Here is a 20534-nt window from a genome sequence, read left to right as displayed (position 1 = left end):
AAGCATCAGCAACAACATTGGCTTTTCCAGGATGATAACTCAATTGGAAATCAAAATCCTTACGATATTCCAACCATCTCCTCTGCCTCATATTCAACTCCTTCTGGTCAAACAAATACTTCAAACTCTTATGATCACTGAACACCTCAAACTTAGAACCATACAGATAATGCCTCCAAATCTTCAACACATACACAACGACCGCTAATTCCAAATCATGAGTCAGATAGTTCTTCTCATGCACTTTCAACTGCCTCGAAGCATAAGCCACAACCTGACGATTCTGCATAAGCACACCACCAAGACCCATCTTAGAAGCATCACAATACACCACAAACGATTCCTTTGGATTCGGCAAAATCAACACTGGAGCTGATGTCAACCTCTTCTTCAACTCTTGGAAACTCTTCTCACACTTAGCATCCCAAACATAAGCTTGTCCTTCCGAGTCAACTGCGTCAATGGCAACGCCAACTTAGAGAATCCTTCAATGAACCACCGATAATAACCTGCCAATCCAAGAAAGCTTCTAACTTCAAAAACAGACTTAGGTGATTCCTACTGCAACACTGCATCAACCTTCGACGGATCCACCGCAATACCACCTTTAGAAATCACATGACCAAGGAAACTCACTTCCCGCAACCAAAACTCACACTTCGACTTTAGCAAACAACTTCTTCTCTTTCAAAACTCCCAACACAATCCTCAAATGCTCGGCATGCTCCTCTTCAAACTTAGAATACACCAAAATATCATCTATAAACACCACCATAAAACGATCCAGAAAAGGATGAAATATTCTATTCATGTACTCCATGAAGACACCTGGCGCATTAGATACTCCAAATGGCATCACAGAATACTCATAGTGTCCATACCTCGTTTTGAACACAGTCTTGGATATATCTTCCGCCTTTACTCTAATCTGATGATATCCTGACCTCAAGTCAATCTTACTGAACACTTCTGCACCAACCAACTGATCCATCAAATCATCAATCCTCGGAAGCGGATACCGATTCTTGATTGTCACCTTGTTCAATTGCCGATAATCCACACACAACCTCATGCTTCCATCTTTCTTCTTAACCAACAACACAGGAGCTCCCCATGGCGAAACACTTGGCCTGATAAACTGTTTCTCAAGAAACTCTTCCAACTGCTTCTTCAACTCACCCAACTCTAATGCAGACATCCGATACGGCGCAATCGAAATAGGACTCGTTCCAGGTACCAAATCAATTGCAAACTCAACTTCCCTCTCCGGCGGTAACTCGGTAATGTCGTTCGGAAAAACTTCTGGAAACTCTTGCACTACCGGCAAATCACCAACTCCTTTCTCACTTCTTTCCTTCAAGGAAGCAAACATCATGAATACACTAGCTTCACCATCCAAGGACTTCTTCACTTGCTCCGCGGTCAAGAACCTTCTACCTTCCTCAACTACCGGCTTAGAAAACGTTACACTCTTGGTCAAACAATTAATGTTAACGCCAAAAGTCAACATCCAATCCATACCAAAAATAACGTCCATATGCTCCAACGGAAGACACACAAGATCCAACTCAAAATCAACATTGCCAAAACTAACAGGACACTTAGCACACACTAAAGAAGTCGTCACTGAACCACTAGCTGGGGTATCGATAACCATCCCACGAGACAACAGAGTCACAACCAAACCCAAACGCTCAACACAACTAACCGCGATAAAAGAATGAGTAGCACCAGTATCAATAATTTCAATCAAAGGAGTACTATTGATAAAAACACATACTGATAACATGCAAAATACACTGTCTAAATAGTTTGTTTTCCATTTATTTTAGAGTCAATTATTTTATTTTGCACGATTACTGCTAGTACTTTGATGTGTTTCAGGACCATAAGGTGTAAAAAGCAGAAGTGAAGAAAAATGAGGAAAAGAAAGAAATCATGTGTCACAAGCCCAACGACCTTTAGCAATTTTTCTGTTCAAGAATTAGACTATAAAAGCACATGAGACACTCAGTTGCAAGGGGAGCGGAGTTTTTCAATTTCTGTTTTATTTTGTTATCTCTTTTGAACCCTAGCTGCCGTACAATATAATAGTTTCAAAACTATTGGTTCTCGGCAATTTTGATTTCAGCCGCTAACTCTTGTTATTACTTTGATGTTGCTCCTTTGATTTATATTTCGATCCATTCAATTTCAATTTGCGGTGCTTCTATTCATATTAATTCCATTTATTCCTTTATTTCAAGTGGTTCCACGTAATAATATTTTGATTCCATTTTATACTTTTGCTTCTTGAATTCCTGGAGCCTTTTCTTCAATTGGAATTGAATATCTACGTTCAAAGGTTCAAGAGAATTAATACTACGGTACTAATTGAAATTGCACACTATCGCAGCTGTTCTTTCTTGCTTTCCTTTATTTAATAAAGTTTCCAACTATAACAGGTTCGGTTCCTTTCATTTACTTGCTTTGATATGAATTTATCACAAATAGGTTTAGATTGTTATTTCATTATGTCTGAGTAGTTTATTTTGAGTCCAAAACGAAAGGACCGTCGTACCGACGGAACTCATGTAACTGCGCGCCCCTTTTATTGTAACGAGAATTTAAATACTTTGTTTTGAAAATTCTGTTTTGTAATTTAAAAAGTCTACTACGAAAGTAGAGACACCGAGATATCGTTTACGCATCGAAAGAGCGAAAACGATATCCGACTAAGAAAATTCGGATTTTTAATTGAAAAGGTTAAAGCGAAAGCACTTCTTTTCTTTTAATTAAGAATTTATTGAATTAGAAAAATGAATTTTTAAGCCTGTAGTTATACGCTACGAAAGTAGGTTGTTACGCGCCGAAAAATTCCGACAACGTATTGCGAAAGCAAACAGAGTCTCTTTTTCAATATATTCTACAAAAGTTTTATTTCTCTCGTTACTATTTAATTAGCGCAAAATTTACGTGAGTGACGAAGGTCGACGGAAACCATCATTTTGGACTCTCCTTATCGTTAATTTATTAAAATCAATATTTATATTTTACGCTCGAAACCCAATTGTTTTGAATTTCGCCTTAGATAAACATAGAAACGACAAGAAGCGGTACTTGTTAAATTGGTCTCTGTGGATACGATACTTTTTATACTAAAACCGACATAGCCGTACACTTGCGGCCCTGTCAAGTTTTTGGCGCCGTTGCCGGGGACCAATTTTTGGCAATATCGCACTCCGTTGTTACACCGTTTAGACTAAGGCCTTTTATTTTATTTTTTTTTTAAAAAAAAAAAACTTTGCATGCGAAAAACCCGAAGTGCTGGAAATCTAGTCAACTACGTTGACGAAATTGAGCGCTACTTTCGAGCTAGGCGCCGATTGTTATTCGATACCCCGTCGCAATCTGAGACTCAATCAGAAATGGGCGACAACAACAACGATAACCGGCCACTGAAGGATTTCGCTGTGCCCTCTGAGGAGGAGCCTCATACGAGCATTGTTCGCCCTGCCATTGCGGCGAATAACTTCGAGCTCAAACCCTCTTTAGTGCAGATAATTCAGCAAAATCAGTTCTTCGGAAACCCAACGGAGGACCCGAACTTGCACCTTGCTACCTTTGTGCGGTTCGCTGAGACGCTGAAAGTGAATGGCGTCGACCCTGAAGCCATTCGTTTACGTTTATTCCCTTTCTCCCTCAGGGACAGAGCCAGCGCATGGCTTAATTCCCTGCCGTCAAATTCCATAACGACATGGAATGAATTAAAAAAGGCGTTCCTCGCTAGGTATTTCCCGCCGAGCAAAACGGCACAATTGAGGAACCTAATTACCTGCTTTAGGCAGACAGACGGAGAATCGCTCTTTGAAGCGTGGGAGAGATACAAGGACCTTTTGAGAGCTTGCCCGCATCATGGGTTGGAAAAGTGGCTAATCATCCATACCTTTTACAATGGTCTCCTGTATAACACAAGGATGACTATCGATGCCGCTGCGGGAGGAGCTCTAATGAACAAGCCGTTTGCTGAGGCTTGGGGCCTGATCGAGGATATGGCCCAAAACCATTATCAATGGGGGAGCGAACGAGCTCTAGCTGAAAAAGGCCAGCTCAAGGCAGGGATGTACGAGGTTAGCAGTTTTGATCATCTGAGCGCTAAAGTTGATGCGCTATATAAAAAGATAGATAGTCTAACCATCACTCCACCTGCCCCCGTGGCCGCTGTGGCCCCTAACTGTGAGATTTGCGGTACACCTGGACACACTCCTACTGAGTGTCATCTGTTAGTCGGTACGGAGCAGGCAAACTACGCGCATGGGAACCCATACGGGCAAATAAATCCTAATTTCCCATATAACAATAGCAATCCCACCTATGCGCAAAATCTTGCACCCATTGCACCCCCTGGTTTTCAAGGTCAAAGAGGAGCCCCTGTTGCTCCTCAAAAGTCTAACCTAGAACTGATAATGGAAAATTTCATCATGGCTCAGTCCCAACAAAACAAGGAGTTCCTGAATAAAAACATTCACACGAATGAAATGATTAAGCAGCTTGCATCTAAAGTTGACACGTTGGCCACCCATAACAAAATGTTGGAAACGCAAATTGCACAAGTGGCCCAACAACGAGCAGCTGCACCTTCAGGAACTTTCCCTGCGCAACCTCAACCAAACCCAAAAGGGGAGCTGAATGTTGTTACCATGCGTAGTGGAAAAGAGTTAGGGAACCCTAGTGAGAAGGAAGGCGCTGTGAAAGAGTCGGTGCCAACTAACAGTGAACAAACCTCAAAGGGAAAGGAGGGAGTTGAGGAAGAAAAAGAGAAACCCTATGTACCTCCACCTCCTTACAAACCTCCAATCCCATTCCCTCAAAGACTAGCTAAATCAAAGAGTGAGGGACAATTTAAAAAGTTTGTTGAGCTCTTGAAAAAGCTCCATGTTAACATCCCTTTCATTGAGGCTATTATTCAAATGCCCTCTTATGCGAAATTCTTAAAAGAAATTCTGACAAATAAGAGGAAGGTTGATGACGATGATACTGTAGCACTCACTGAGGAGTGTAGCGCTATCATTCAGAACAAGATGCCACCTAAATTGAAAGATCCAGGGAGTTTTTCGATTCCTTGTGTTATTGGCAACTACGTCATTGATAAAGCTCTCTGTGATTTAGGTGCTAGTGTGAGTCTCATGCCTCTGTCTATCTACAAGAGGCTCAATCTAGGAGAGTTGAAACCAACAAAAATGTCCCTACAGCTAGCTGACCGATCCATAAAATACCCAGTTGGAATACTGGAAGATGTTCCTCTAAGAATTGGTCAGCTATACATTCCCACTGACTTTGTGGTGATGGACATAAGTGAAGACTCTCACATTCCTATCCTCCTAGGAAGACCCTTTTTAGCTACTGCTGGTGCTATTATAGATGTGAAGAAGGGAAAAATAACCTTCGAGGTTGGAGATGAAAAGATCGAGTTCCTCTTATTCAAATTCATGAACAACCCATCAATTAATGATTCATGCTGCCTTGTTGATACCATAGATGGGTGCGTTAAGGAGTACTCTTCAAAGTTACTCCCGAATTATAGGTTGGAACCCCCCTGAAAGCTGAGTAAGGCGTCGAGCTACCGACGTTAAATGAAGCGCTGCGTGGGAGGCAACCCACAATTTTTATTTATTGACCTTATTTTTATGTTTATTTTTTTTAAAAGAAATAAAAAGATCAGTCAGAATTGGCAAGGATAGGTGGCATGTCCAAAAGGCAAGAAAGAAAAATTTGCAAGGATATATGGATGATCCAGCATCATGGGATGCCCCCAGATGACCCAGACGACGATTGATCTGCTAGGTAGTGTCTTTCCTTTTCTTTTATTTTTGTTTTTATTTATTTCCATTGAGGTCAATGTCAGTTTTAAGTGTGGGGGAGGAATTTCCCACCTTAACAGTCTAAGTCTTAATTATCGAGTCGAAAATAAAATGTGTAGTTTTTGCTTTGTTGTCTAATTCTCCCGTTTTATGAACCAATAAAATTTCAAAAATAAAAAATATAATAATAAAAGTAAATTTAAGGCTGAGTTCAATGATGACTTTATGCATGTAAACACCCTTTCCTTTTTTAAGTTTCACTAAACTCATATCATGTTTCAATGTGAAAATTCTCTTTTTGAGAAAAGCACAAAGTTGCAGTCTTTGAGTAATTGTGTAGGTTGGTATTTTAAGGAGCACGTTCTAACTTCAATGGTAACTTAGACCCTTAAAAGTCTTCAGAGTAAAAGTAGTATAAGTTTGTGTGGGAAATAATGTGCTTTATTGTTATAAATTGTTAAACTAAAATGGGGCGGGAGAATGGCACCAACATGTGGAGGAAAGGACACTCCCTCTCTGACTTCCTAAATGTGGTGGTGACTCCCTAAATTGAGCTTAAGTTCTTTAAATCCCTCAAAAGAGGAAGTAATTCATCAACACATGGAGGAAAGGATACCCCCTCGCTGACTTCCTACGTGAAGATGATTAAAAATTGCAGCACTACTTAGGGTGATCATGGAATCTAGGAGGAAAGGATACCCCCTCGCGGACTTCCTATGAGAAAATGGTATCCCCTAAGCAATCTGCAAGCCCCCAAGTGCTTAAATTGTCCGTTTAATTCTAACTAATTCTCATCTCTCTTATACGAAATGAAGAAAGGACTTTTCTCGGTTACTTTAGTGTTAAGGTTAGAACCTGTTTTCCTCATAATACCTCTTACATAGGCGCAATAAAAAGCTGGACTCCACACACACACACACTCACTTGAAACTGTTGTAGGGTTGATGTGATCCTTGAAGAGTGTTTAGGTTGTGATAAGTGCATCCTGAGAACAAAGCCTTGAAAAATAAAAATGCAATTGATTTTTAGTTCATTCTGTTTTTCTGAATTATTTTGTTGTCATCCCTTGCTTTTTTGCTTGAGGACAAGCAATGGTTCAAGTGTGGGGGAGTTTGATAACATGCAAAATACACTGTCTAAATAGTTTGTTTTCCATTTATTTTAGAGTCAATTATTTTATTTTGCACGATTACTGCTAGTACTTTGATGTGTTTCAGGACCATAAGGTGTAAAAAGCAGAAGTGAAGAAAAATGAGGAAAAGAAAGAAATCATGTGTCACAAGCCCAACGACCTTTAGCAATTTTTCTGTTCAAGAATTAGACTATAAAAGCACATGAGACACTCAGTTGCAAGGGGAGCGGAGTTTTTCAATTTCTGTTTTATTTTGTTATCTCTTTTGAACCCTAGCTGCCGTACAATATAATAGTTTCAAAACTATTGGTTCTCGGCAATTTTGATTTCAGCCGCTAACTCTTGTTATTACTTTGATGTTGCTCCTTTGATTTATATTTCGATCCATTCAATTTCAATTTGCGGTGCTTCTATTCATATTAATTCCATTTATTCCTTTATTTCAAGTGGTTCCACGTAATAATATTTTGATTCCATTTTATACTTTTGCTTCTTGAATTCCTGGAGCCTTTTCTTCAATTGGAATTGAATATCTACGTTCAAAGGTTCAAGAGAATTAATACTACGGTACTAATTGAAATTGCACACTATCGCAGCTGTTCTTTCTTGCTTTCCTTTATTTAATAAAGTTTCCAACTATAACAGGTTCGGTTCCTTTCATTTACTTGCTTTGATATGAATTTATCACAAATAGGTTTAGATTGTTATTTCATTATGTCTGAGTAGTTTATTTTGAGTCCAAAACGAAAGGACCGTCGTACCGACGGAACTCATGTAACTGCGCGCCCCTTTTATTGTAACGAGAATTTAAATACTTTGTTTTGAAAATTCTGTTTTGTAATTTAAAAAGTCTACTACGAAAGTAGAGACACCGAGATATCGTTTACGCATCGAAAGAGCGAAAACGATATCCGACTAAGAAAATTCGGATTTTTAATTGAAAAGGTTAAAGCGAAAGCACTTCTTTTCTTTTAATTAAGAATTTATTGAATTAGAAAAATGAATTTTTAAGCCTGTAGTTATACGCTACGAAAGTAGGTTGTTACGCGCCGAAAAATTCCGACAACGTATTGCGAAAGCAAACAGAGTCTCTTTTTCAATATATTCTACAAAAGTTTTATTTCTCTCGTTACTATTTAATTAGCGCAAAATTTACGTGAGTGACGAAGGTCGACGGAAACCATCATTTTGGACTCTCCTTATCGTTAATTTATTAAAATCAATATTTATATTTTACGCTCGAAACCCAATTGTTTTGAATTTCGCCTTAGATAAACATAGAAACGACAAGAAGCGGTACTTGTTAAATTGGTCTCTGTGGATACGATACTTTTTATACTAAAACCGACATAGCCGTACACTTGCGGCCCTGTCACATACCTCAGATGAGATTATCCGGATGCTCCACCTCTTCCGCATTCAATGCAAACACCTTTCCCGCTGCCTTCTTCGGCTTGGTACACTTAGTACTGATATGCCCTTTCTCACCACAATTGTAGCAAGTGATCTCCTTCTCCACATAAGTACACTCATAAGCCTTGTGATCCGCCTTTCCACACTTGTAACAACTATCACCTTTCTTGCAATCATTAGCAAAATGACCCAAAGTGCCACACTTGAAGCACCTCACCTCAGCAACATTCACCTTAGAACCTCCACCACCTTCTCTCTTCTTGCCTTTGTCTTTGCTGTACGGCTTCCCAAATCCATGTCTCTTTCCTTTATTCTCATTCTGAGCCTTGTAGTGATTAACCTTAGCTCTTCCAGCATCATCAAACATACGACACTTATGCACCAAAGTGTCAAAATCACGGATCTCCTGAACACACATATACTGATAGATGTCGGCCCCAAACCGCTCTCGAACATCACACACTTGGAAATCATAGCATCCTCCGCATTGATGTACGGACAAAACCTCGAAAGCTCCTCAAACTTTGCTGCATACTCAGCCACCGAATGGTTCTCTTGCTTCAAGTTCAAGAACTCCACTTCCTTCTTGGTCCTCAAATCCTCAGGAAAGTACTTCCTCAAAAACTCAGTCTTGAACCTAGCCCAAGTCACAGCTCCACCAGCCTCAAGTCTTCCCTTAGCATTGGTCCACCAATATTCAGCCTCCTCAGCAAGCATGTGAGTAGCCAACCTGACCTTCTGGTCCTCGCTAGTCACCATAGCACGAAAGATCCTCTCCATGGCCTGCACCCAACTCTGAGCTCCATCCGGGTCATATCTACCCTTGAACGTCGGCGGACTGTTTCGCAAGAAACGATCCAACCTTCGCTCCTCCGCCTCACCAGGATCACGATGACCAACTGCCGCCTGCTCATTCGCCTGAGCCAACACCTGAGCCATCGAAGCTAAAGCCTGAGCAATCGCCGCATCATCTCTACCACCAGTCATCTCACTTCTACATAAAACCAACCAACAGATAAGAACAACAGCACAACAACACAAGAATAAGTACCAAAGGTAACTCATTACCATTCGCATACTAACAGGGACTATCAACAAACACTAGTTTACTAGTCTATTAGTCCAGACAAGACTGACCACGGCTCTGATACCAACTTGTAACACCCTATTTCTATTAAGCGGTAAAACGCGCGAATACATCAGAAATATTCTAGAAATAGATGCTAGGTCTCAAAATAAAACCAATTAATGTCATGCATATATATAATATTTCAACGATCACAGTGGAATTCAAATCATAAACTTCAACATATACATGCCATGGTCAAATATATCCTCATATGAAAATACTCCAAGTCCGACAAGTGGACAATAGCAACAACATAGCGACAGAATCCAAAAACAACAAATAGACACTAAGCCTAATCAGAGCCTAGATACTAAGACACTGACACGACAACAGAGAAAGCTCCCGTCGTCCAAACATCCAACAAGCAAACTCACCAAGCATCTAGTCCTGCACAACGTCTACCCATCCATACAGACAGGTAGGCGGTCGAAACCACTGGGGGTAAGTATTACATTAATCATAATCAAATCATAATAGACAGATGTACCAATATAAAAGAGTTCATAGATATTTGCATACATGTCCAACATCAACATTCAATCGTATAAGCAATACAAGTCCACACTTACCACCCATCATCAACAATCACAAACACAACCATCTGACAATTAAATTTATGCAATGCGCCTAGACTTGACACATATATGCATGTGGTACCAGATCAACAACAACAGATGCCACCAAAACATCTAAGTAAGAGTACACATCCTCTTACTATGTAAAAGTACACCTCCTTTTACATTTCAACAACAACAACAACATGGTATGATGCATGGACATATAGCAATGACTCGATAATGCACAACTCCAACATAACAACTACCAAAGACAATGTAAAAGTACACCTCCCTTTACATTTCAACAACTCAACAACATTGCATTATCAAGAATCATGCCCATACATTCAACAATCACACCTCACAAAAAATTCATCAACATTCATCAACATCGATTTACAATCCATTTCCATTTACATCACCTAATTCAAGTAAAATGGAATAACACAACAATTTATGACAAACATCATTCTCAACCTTCCACAATCATTCAAACACAATTATTTAATCATATGTGACCATTCACAAAAGATTCACAAGACTTTAGTTCATCAAGGTTCATTTCTACTAAGTTCGTCTCCAAAAGTCACCATTTAAAAATAATAGAAGTTATGAACCAAAACCAACTCTACAAGCTCAATTGTCTATGCCATGTATTCTCACAAGTCACTCATAGGTGCAGTAGAGGATACATAAGCATTTCATCGGCCAAAAATGACGAATTCAAGAAAAACTCAAAGTTCGTCTCACTTATCATTTTCCAAAGAATTTCCCAATTTCTAAGTAAAAACAAGTAGGTTCACTACATCACAGTTCAACCACCTTAGTTGCACTCACAAAATCGAGTTTTCAAGGATTAAAAACATTCCACAAGGATTGGGTCGACTTGGAACTAATTATGCGGGATTTTTCAATAAAACGTTTCAAGAGTAATATCCCCATAACTTGCAAACCAAAAATCGTATTCAAGTCAAACCAACGCCCTTAGAAAGATAAAAATATTCCCTACAATTTTCATGTTTGCACCAAAAACCATTTCAAAACAAAAACGAGTGAAAAGACATGAAAACGCAAAAACAAGGAACACTGTCCTGTGACAACTCGCCACTGCGAGTTAGCAGTTACTCGCTGCTGCGAGTAAGCTTGCTCGCAGCTGCGAGTTATGACAGTTCAGTCTCGGGAAAAACCTCATTTTCACCCCAAAACTCAAATTTTGACTCCCCAAAGCTCAAATTTGATCCCAAAGTTTGTTTAAACATTTCTAAACATGAAAAGACACTCAATTCCATATAAAATTTGCCCCAAAACATCCTCTTGACAAAAATCATCATTTGACCCATTTTTCATCAAACATTCAAAAACAACAAAAAGTCATAGTAAACTCTCCAATTATGATTACCCAATGTTTTAATCATCAACAACAACATCTCACAACAACAACAGCAACTAAACATCATGAATTCATCACAATTCATCAACAACAACACTTCATATCATCAATTTTTGATTAAAACACAAACATACATATGTACATGATTTAAGCTCTCAAATTCATCATCAACAAGTCAATTAACATTCAATTTGCATACCCAAACATGACATCATAACATAAGCACGAATTTCACACTTAATTGCACAAATAATCAATTATTCAAATAAACACTTATGTAAGAAGTTTAGGGTAGAAGCCACAACTAAGTGATTATGAGTAAAGACTAACCCCCTTACCTCTAACACCAAGAATCTCTAATTCAAGCTTCAATTAGCTCCTAGATGGTGAATCTCCCTCTTGCCTCTAACCCTTATTCTTGCTCTCCTCTCTAGCTTCTATCTCTTCTCTCCTCAAATGAAATGAAATGTGAAATGTTTGTAAAACCTAATTCCACCAACAACTAGAGTGTATATATATATGCTCTATTCAATTGGGTTTATCTCACAACCCTTAATGGGCCTAACCCATTTCTATTCTAACACCCAAAATGTCACTACTCACTTAATGATAAATTATAACACTAACGGTCACTTAACGGTAATTAACATAATTACTACACCCTCTCTAGTAACTTGGTAAAATAATACTCTTACTAAGCACTAAAATAATTCTCATCCAAAATTACAAAATTACCCCTACTCTCAAAATGACCAAAATGCCCCTAAGTCCAAAATGACTAAAATACCCTTCTACACCGAATTCTACAATTCCCAACCAAAAATACACACAGATGCAAATAATCACATAATAGCACACACAACACACATAAAGAAATAATAAAATAAATCTAGCGAAAATCGGGCTGTTACAACATACACCTTCAGAACCTACACTAAAACAGATTTACTACTGATATAGTGCACACAATATAGTAAACTGACGAAGTCAACGCAAACACAGTGTTTTCAATCAGAAATTAATTAAGAATAAACGAGTATAACTCGATACATAGTCAGATAATCCAAGCATCACCATAAGTTGTTTTTTTTTTGCACACATCAATATTAAATTAAACACACATTAAATATAAAAGCCTAAGTTACGGTGAACAAGACCGTGGACATAATAGTCTTTAACTCAAACTTTGTTAGCTTTGAATAAGTCATACTCGTCCTTTTAGTAACATCCTTCACTAAATATTCTGCAAAAAATTATTATATCATGAGTTAGCTTTGTTAGCAAAAAAATTATTATTTAGTGTCTGGTGTTTTGAATTATTCTGCAAAAAAATTACGTTTATATATAAAATTATTAATAAAATAAAGCAACACTCACCATGTCAATAATTTGTACATCCCCAAACTCTTCATATTCATCGGCATATTCTTCGTCATCACCGTTTAATCAACCTGAGTTCCATTACCGTATGTGGTTTGAGTCAGAATTGGACACGCCTTTCTGTTGTGTCCTTCTATTTTGCATACTCCACATGTTTTCCTTACCTTATTTTGTATCCTGGTACTGGTTTGTGTAGTCAAAGTTGTCGCACCACATCCTTTGGTTCTGACACGATGTGGATTAAGTGTAGTGTCTTAAGAAAAGGTTTGATTAAACACATAGTTTGTTCCATCACTAACACATGCCTCTTCTAATAACTTGGTATGGGTGTTAGCTAGATCAATTGTATCATGCATCATGTGTGGCTTACCACATTTCACAGCTGCTACAACCATCCGCTTACAACGTTCAACCAAGTTTGTAAACTGGTTAACCATTGTTGGCTCCCTTGACAAATCCTTTTTAGGACTAGAAAGAATGATTGAATCCTTCACATTTTTGGTCCATCTTTTTTAAAACAAGACATTCAGGCAAGGTAACAATGTTCAAGTACACCAAAACAACAACCAAATGTCTGTTGTGTTAAATCCCCAATTCTTTTGTTTCTTAACACTTTGCTTTACCGTGCGGCAAACCCGTTATAACTAGCATACCAATTATAAAATGTATACGCCACACCAACGTCCACAAAATGGTATCTCAAAAAATCTTGTTCAGTGACCTCATTAAAATTAATGCGTGAAATATCTTCAAGACAATTCACAGCAAATGCCTCCTCGAAATTGCACCCAGTCACAACATCAGATACACCACCTTCCACATCATCTTCTATTGTTTCACCTTCAATGTCATAACCCTCAGCATCATCGTCAACTAAATCATTCGACAATTCCTACATAAGAAACCTTCTATTAATTAACTTGCGAAAGAAAAATGTTCAAACATTTACGATACCATGTAAAATAAACATACCTCTGACGAATTTGAGAGTTTTGTACTTGAGTCCGAATCAACATCGTCCATTTTTTATTTTCAAAAGGATAAACAGATAATACCTGAATATAAGGCATAATTTCAGTTTTTTTAATCAGTGTCGAAAATCTACATATTAAAACAGATTGTAAGCATCAATCATATTTATCTACTCTTTGACAACTCCCAAATATTTTACAAAATCATGTTTTTAACCAGCAAAGAATTTACAATTTTTTCAAATAAAATTCAAAATTTGTTACAACTATTAACCTTTCATCACCAACAAAAAAAAACGGGGACTAAACTAGGACAAATTGTGATTACTCAACTATGGGTTAAAGGAAGAGATGAATGAAAACAATACCCTTCATTTACTGAGTTCAACCCTCTCGATCTGCTAATACAGGCGACGAACTCGGATACAGTTAAATAATGATTTTTTCCTCTTCAAAGTATCAATTTTGGGAGAAAATGAGGTTGAGGTTGGTTTGGTCAATATTATGATGTGAGAAACATTAACAGTGATATTCATTAGAGACAACAGCTCACTTCTGCGGGGCCCACACTACAATTTAACATGCCTTTTAAATTTTTCTTTTAAAACGTGTAAAGGAAATTGATACACTGTCATGTGTTTATGGTGTTGTGTGAGTCTTCTTGACTGGATCCACACCTGCTATTGTAAGTCATTTAGATGGTCTAAGTTGGACCCAAAGAGTTGATGGTCCAAATTAAACGGATCCGAAATTATCATCATAAATATGAGTTTGATTCTTCCCTTTAATGAGTTTGAGGTGACATCGATGAGTCATCTCATTGTTTCTTCTTTTGATAAAAGTTAAGCATATCATGTTAAAGATGAGATAAAAACGAAGAAAAAAATGTGAATGAGATTTTAATGAACTTTAAGATTGGTCATTACAATTTACTTTTTTTAATAACATGAGCAACTATTTTAACATTTTTCAGTGAAAAAAATGATTAACATGAATTAAATAAGAAGTATAGTTGGATAGCTCATCCCCTTCCCATCCCATAACAAAAAACAAACAGCTACGATGCCAACAAAAAAGCAATCATAATGTGTTGGATACCACGTCCTCCATGCTCCCTCCCACCACAATTGAAAAAATTCAAGACAACAGAAGAACACAAACACCAATAATTACCAATTCTTAATTAATTAATCCACTAATGACGCCACACACAAAAACAAAACAAAAAAACCAATCTCCACCCAATAAAAACCCTCCACGTGTCCCAAAACATCCACGTCAACGTAGCAGAATTGAATTAACCACCACAAGAAAAACGCGAAACCAACCACATCACCGAATCCGAATCTTCATTTTCTTCTTTCATTTTCGTGCCCTAAAATCACAGATCCCAATAATCGTTTTTTCTTTCTGTTTCTTTCTCAGGAAAATTAAATTCTCTTATTTTCTCGAGAGAGAAAGTTTGGATCATCGAAAAAAAAATACAATCAGAGAATTATGAGCTTCCAGGATATTGAAGCTGGCCGGCCGTTCGGTTCGAGACGCGGCGGACCGATCAACGGGAAGCAAGACCCAACGCAAGCGGTGGCTGCCGGAATTTTTCAGATCAACACCGCCGTTTCGACGTTTCAGAGACTCGTTAATACCCTTGGAACCCCCAAAGATACCCCTGAGCTCCGTGAAAAGCTGTTAGTTCTTCAATTTCTGTTTTTTATTTTGATTTTGTTGTGGATTGAGCTTAATTGGATTTGAGGTTAGGTAGATGATGATGAAAAGTGGTGATTTTGATGATTGTACGTGGTTTATAGCTGGTGTTGATGTTGTTTATGTATTTGAAATTTGATTCGGTTAATTATTGTGGAATTCTACTTTATAGGTTTTGGAATTGTAAAGGAGAGAGAGAATTGGGTGATTGATGATGACGAAAGAGGGGATTAGGTGTAATTGGAAGGAATTGAATGTTGGATTTAAATTGCAAGTTTGATGGAATGGTGATTTGGGATTTAAGGTTAATGTTAGAGGTTTAGAGAATTATAGATGAGTTGGGGTTTAGAGAATTATGGATGAGTTGAGATTTTTTGAATGTGGTTTTAGGATTTGTAGTCATAAGCTCTGTAGCACCGGTCGAAGACGCCAGTGTCCGACATCACACTGACACATGCGATTGCATTCAATTATGTAAACTTTTTAATCTGTAAGGCCTAGCACCATCGGTAATACCGACATTGTTAGGCTAGATATCTTCCTTGGTGTCCTGGGTTTGTGCTTGGGTTTGAACCCGAGATCTTCCACTTTTTGTGTGAGCTTATAGTGGTGTTAGCCACTTCGTCTACAAAACAAAGAGTCATTTTTTCAAATTATTACTGGTGTTGATGTGTCGGTGTCTATTCTGTGAGTCGGTGCTTCATAGGTCCTAAGGAACTTTTTGGGTTTGGATGTAGGTTAGCCGAATTGGATTGGTGAGCAGTTCAATTACTAACCTGTTTTGAAAATCTTGTTTAAGTTACTGAACTGGTGAAATGGGTTAGTTATTTTGAGTTTGGTGTGGTTCGGTTAACTATAGTAGTTATTTGAACAGAAGTAATTGAATTTACTAGTGTTAATGTAAATAGTCTGTGAGGGAGGGTTTTCTTTTTGAGTTAATTTTACAGTGACCCTTTTGTTATATCTTAATTGAAATTTATCGGGTTGTTGTTTAGTGAACCAAGGTTGTTTTTTTATTTGTGCAATGCATGAGTGCAAGGATAGAAGGTGTCACTTGCTCTCATTTAACATTTTTTGCGTCACTTGCTCCCACTGCCAGGAGTCGATTGCTAACTGGGCAGGCAAAATAAACAATGTTTTTATTGCTTATGCAATGACCAAGGCCTTCTTCCCTCTGGTGGTTTCATCAAATGGAACTTGGGATTAAGCTATAGTAGTGATATCTGAAGTTTTCAAATCTGAAACAGGACATGCTTTCTTATAGTGCATATAATGAGACCCCTTTACTTAAATTCACAAATACTGTAAAATGAAACTCGCTGGATGGCAGTAAAATGATTTAAAAGTAGATAAAATGTCAACTGCTGATTGGGAAACTGATAACTTTTTCTTGGCTTGCAAACTGCTCCCACCCCCCTCCCATTTTAAAATTTTAATTTGGAGACTAATTTTGAATATTGTCCACAACAAAACCGCCATGTAAGTTTTACGCATAGGCTCTAACAATGTTAGGTTTTTTCAACTTGCAGTCACAAGACAAGACAACATATTGGGCAGTTGGTGAAGGATACATCAGCCAAGCTTAAACAAGCTAGTGACATTGATCACCATGCCGATGTTAATGTAAGTTTAGACCTTTATTGTGTGCCATATATCATCTGCATGTGCAGGGTAATTTATATGGTCTCAAAATTTATATAGATCAACTTCTGAAATGCATGAATTACACATGTGAACACACCAACACATCACACACACACACATGTTCGTACACATATGTATTGATTTATTCCACTGAACTTCTTGCTGTCCCCTCTGTCAAACAGATAATCGTCTTGTATCATCATTCTCTAATGAATGCTGAAAAAATAGATTACAGTCATAATGTATTGTATATTTTGTATCTTCGGATCCTATGACCTTAATGTCTTTTACCTTATTTCTTGTGTTTCCAGGCAAGCAAGAAGATAGCAGATGCTAAACTTGCGAAAGATTTTCAAGCAGTGTTGAAAGAGTTTCAGAAGGCGCAACGCCTTTCAGCCGAGAGGGAAACAGCTTACACTCCTTTTGTTCCACAAGCAGTTCTTCCTTCGAGGTGATTTATCAATCATTATTAGAGTTCCTAAAAGAGAAGGGGCAAGCTTGTGTTGTGTCCCTCTGTTTCTGGTCATGTGGCTTATATTGAATGTGAACTGTTTCTGAACAATGAAGAGTAGTAATTTTATAATACTAGTTTATTTTGTCTACACTTGTGATCAATTGTGCTTCTTTAGTCGCAATTGGTGATTCGTTGTTATTAATTTTGATGACTTCTGCACACAATGGTTTTTAACATGGGCTTTTCTTTCTGGCTTGCAGCTACACAGCTAGTGAAATGGATATTGGTACTGATAAGACACCAGAACAGCGTGCCCTTCTTGTGGAATCCAGAAGGTTATTTCTCATATTATTATCTACGAACACTGATTAACATATTCATTTTCTCAAAATTATTGCATTGTTTCTGATAAGAAAGTAAAGGTTCTGCCCCACTCCACCCCCTGCCTCCCTAAAAAAATTTAAGTTGGATATGTTATAAATTGAGTTTGATATTAATATATGACGTGACAAACTGCACACTGATGTGTAATTTTAGGTCAAATAATAGTATTACTTATCTGGCATTATATTTTTTTAAGCTTAAAAATCATTGATGCCAAAACCACATTCTGTTGTTCTTTTTGGCAATTCAAAGGAGGTTCAGCATGAGTTAATCCTATCGATTTTTTTAAAATTTGATTGAAAACCGATGTCAGTTATTTACCATAAAAGTTTTTCTTCCAATTTAACATTACCTCACAATTGATGCCAAAAGCTGTTATTTCTCTGTTCATATATATTTTGTGGTTCACAATCAATGACAAGATTGTCCTATGTAGCAACTGAGCTTTCATTTGTGTTATCAGAAAGTGCACTTTTCCATTCAACAAATTGCATTATTTTAGTACCTGACTCTTTGATTATTCATGCTACAGGCAGGAGGTTTTATTCTTAGATAATGAGATTGCATTCAATGAGGCAATCATTGAGGAAAGGGAGCAAGGCATTCAAGAAATACAGCAGCAAATTGGTGAAGTTAATGAAATTTTCAAAGATCTTGCTGTGCTTGTCCATGAACAAGGAACCATGATTGGTAACTTATTTCTTCTTTAATTTTTGTAGTTTTTTTATTGCTTTATTCATTTATTTTCTGTACTTGTTCATGGTATCTGATGCCATTGAATATATTTTGTAGATGATATTGGTTCCAACATTGAGAACTCCCATGCAGCAACTGCACAAGCAAAGTCTCAACTTGCAAAAGCTTCAAAAACACAAAGATCAAATTCATCTTTGGTAATATATAAGTTTCTTATTGCAATTTAATACTTTCTGCAAATCTCAACCTGCTTCCATGACATGAATTTTTATATTTGGGACCATGAGGCAGCTCCTGAGTAGGTCTATTCTAAGATGATTGATGTAAGAGCCGAATAAAAAGACGATTGATTTAACACAGTTTTGTAGGGCTTGCTTTATTGAAGCCTTGTTAACATGAAAAGTTGAACTTGTTCTATAATCTGTGTCCATGGTTCATAGTTGTAGGTAATTGGAATGGCAATGACTCGTGCTTAGATAAATATAGCTGGCCTATTGTTTTATCACTTTATGAAGCATTGTTATCTGTTCGAACATTTCGTACTATTTTACCTTTTGAGAGAGGGATTATTTATTTGTTGGCACCCCTTGCAGGGGTAGTGGTTGATGGAATATGTAACTAGCTGTAGTTTCCTACATACAGGAGTTGTTGTAGATTTTCTACCATCTTCTAGGATATGGTAACATCATTTGGTCAATATAGCCACTCCACTTGGTGGAAAAAGGGTTTGTGATAGGACACAAAAAGAGAAAAGCCCAAAGTGAGAGGTGAGCTGGTAAGTTGGTTGGAGGGAGAGAGCAGAGACACACACGGAGTAGGGAGGATTTATGAGGTGTGTGAGAAGGGAATTCGGGGGGTGGGCGGCGGCGGCGTTGATCTGTTTGTTAGTTTCGAGCCAGGCTTGGGCAGATGGAATAGCAAATTCCTTTGAGCAGTTTTGCTCTGGGGTTACATGAGAGATCCTCTTGTAATACATTTTTCATTACTTTCAATTAATAATATAATTTCTCTGTTCATATTTATTCGGGTTCCTATCACTTTGATTGTTCTTGTTCACCATCTTGATTAATGATTTCACTTTCTTTTTTTCTCTTTCAAAGCATTGTGCATATTCAATTGCTAATTGTGTTTTTTTTTCTTTTCTTCCTGTTCTTAAGGCATGCTTGCTTTTGGTCATATTTGGGATTGTGCTTCTCATCGTGATCATAGTTCTTGCTGCTTAGTCAACGATTCTATCAATTCCACCATGGTACTAATGCATATATTCAGAGAGCAGCAGATAAAATCTCCCTAGTTGATGATGTCACTTAAGTGGTGTTTTACTGAGTCTCGGTTGATTGGAGTTTGACGTAGCAGATTTCAGTGCATGATGTGGGAATTCCCTTCAGTATATTGTGATTTTGTTATGGGGTGTTATGTTCTCTCTTATGTTGGTGTTTGGGGTTTTAAGGATGTGTCAGCTTGTGCTGTAAGCTCTCTTCTTGTTTCGTTAATATAAAGAATATATTCATTCTTTGACTTTCCTTTACTTGTAAATGTAACACCGAAATTCGCAGTGCTGACTCCTTTTCAGCAAGACATTGATTTATGATAATCTGTTTTCTTTTGTAGTTTTTTTCTTTCTTTCCAAAACTGAAAGCTTCAGGTTTGCTTGGGTAGGTCTTAAGACTGTGTAAGTGTGTATGGAGTAAAATAGATGTACTATTTTTGCTAATTTGTGGAAGGCACTCGTTCCTAATTTTATTTTTCATGCTGAGTAAACTTGTTCGTCTAAGTCTGTTTCAAGCTGAAAAAGTTAGAAGGCTAGTGAAAAAAATGGAAAATTTCTATTGGAACTAAG

At 37.6% G+C, this 20534-nt stretch overlaps 2 protein-coding genes and 1 non-coding gene across 3 annotated transcripts; 2 read left to right on the top strand and 1 right to left on the bottom strand.

Annotated features, from left to right (window-relative positions):
- Positions 1-1783: 1783 nt before the first annotated feature.
- LOC146900060 (uncharacterized) lies at positions 1784-7412 on the top strand. The gene has a single exon (XM_085734891.1). The coding sequence runs from the start codon at positions 3288-3290 to the stop codon at positions 5577-5579; it is 2292 nt and encodes a 763-aa protein (XP_085591017.1). The 5' UTR covers positions 1784-3287; the 3' UTR covers positions 5580-7412.
- LOC146900061 (small nucleolar RNA R71) lies at positions 3796-3901 on the bottom strand. Its single transcript, XR_015024398.1, has one exon. It is a non-coding gene; the product is annotated as a small nucleolar RNA R71 (small nucleolar RNA).
- A 7729-nt stretch (positions 7413-15141) lies between the features above and the next one.
- On the top strand, positions 15142-20304 carry LOC146900059 (syntaxin-22-like). The gene is made up of 7 exons (XM_085738782.1): positions 15142-15500; positions 17046-17139; positions 17472-17611; positions 17875-17949; positions 18531-18688; positions 18791-18891; positions 19852-20304. Exons 1-7 carry the CDS (start codon positions 15310-15312, stop codon positions 19915-19917), a joined length of 825 nt encoding a protein of 274 aa, XP_085594908.1. The 5' UTR covers positions 15142-15309; the 3' UTR covers positions 19918-20304.
- The last annotated feature ends 230 nt before the right edge of the window (positions 20305-20534 follow it).

Source organism: Medicago sativa, chromosome 8 (genome assembly GCF_051527215.1).
Source record: "Medicago sativa cultivar Bolivia chromosome 8, Bolivia_mono, whole genome shotgun sequence".
Taxonomy (NCBI): domain Eukaryota; kingdom Viridiplantae; phylum Streptophyta; class Magnoliopsida; order Fabales; family Fabaceae; genus Medicago; species Medicago sativa.
The sequence above is the reverse complement of the archived record's forward strand: the minus strand, read 5'-3'. Positions and strand labels throughout refer to the sequence as shown.

Excerpts from the sequence above, each read along its gene's own strand:
- LOC146900060 (XM_085734891.1), top strand. The coding sequence starts at position 3,288 with ATGCGAAAAACCCGAAGTGCTGGAAATCTAGTCAACTACGTTGACGAA.
- LOC146900059 (XM_085738782.1), top strand. The coding sequence starts at position 15,310 with ATGAGCTTCCAGGATATTGAAGCTGGCCGGCCGTTCGGTTCGAGACGC. Across the intron at positions 17,612-17,874 it reads CAAGCAGTTCTTCCTTCGAG|CTACACAGCTAGTGAAATGG; the intron begins GTGATTTATCAA and ends TCTGGCTTGCAG. Across the intron at positions 18,892-19,851 it reads AAAGATCAAATTCATCTTTG|GCATGCTTGCTTTTGGTCAT; the intron begins GTAATATATAAG and ends CCTGTTCTTAAG.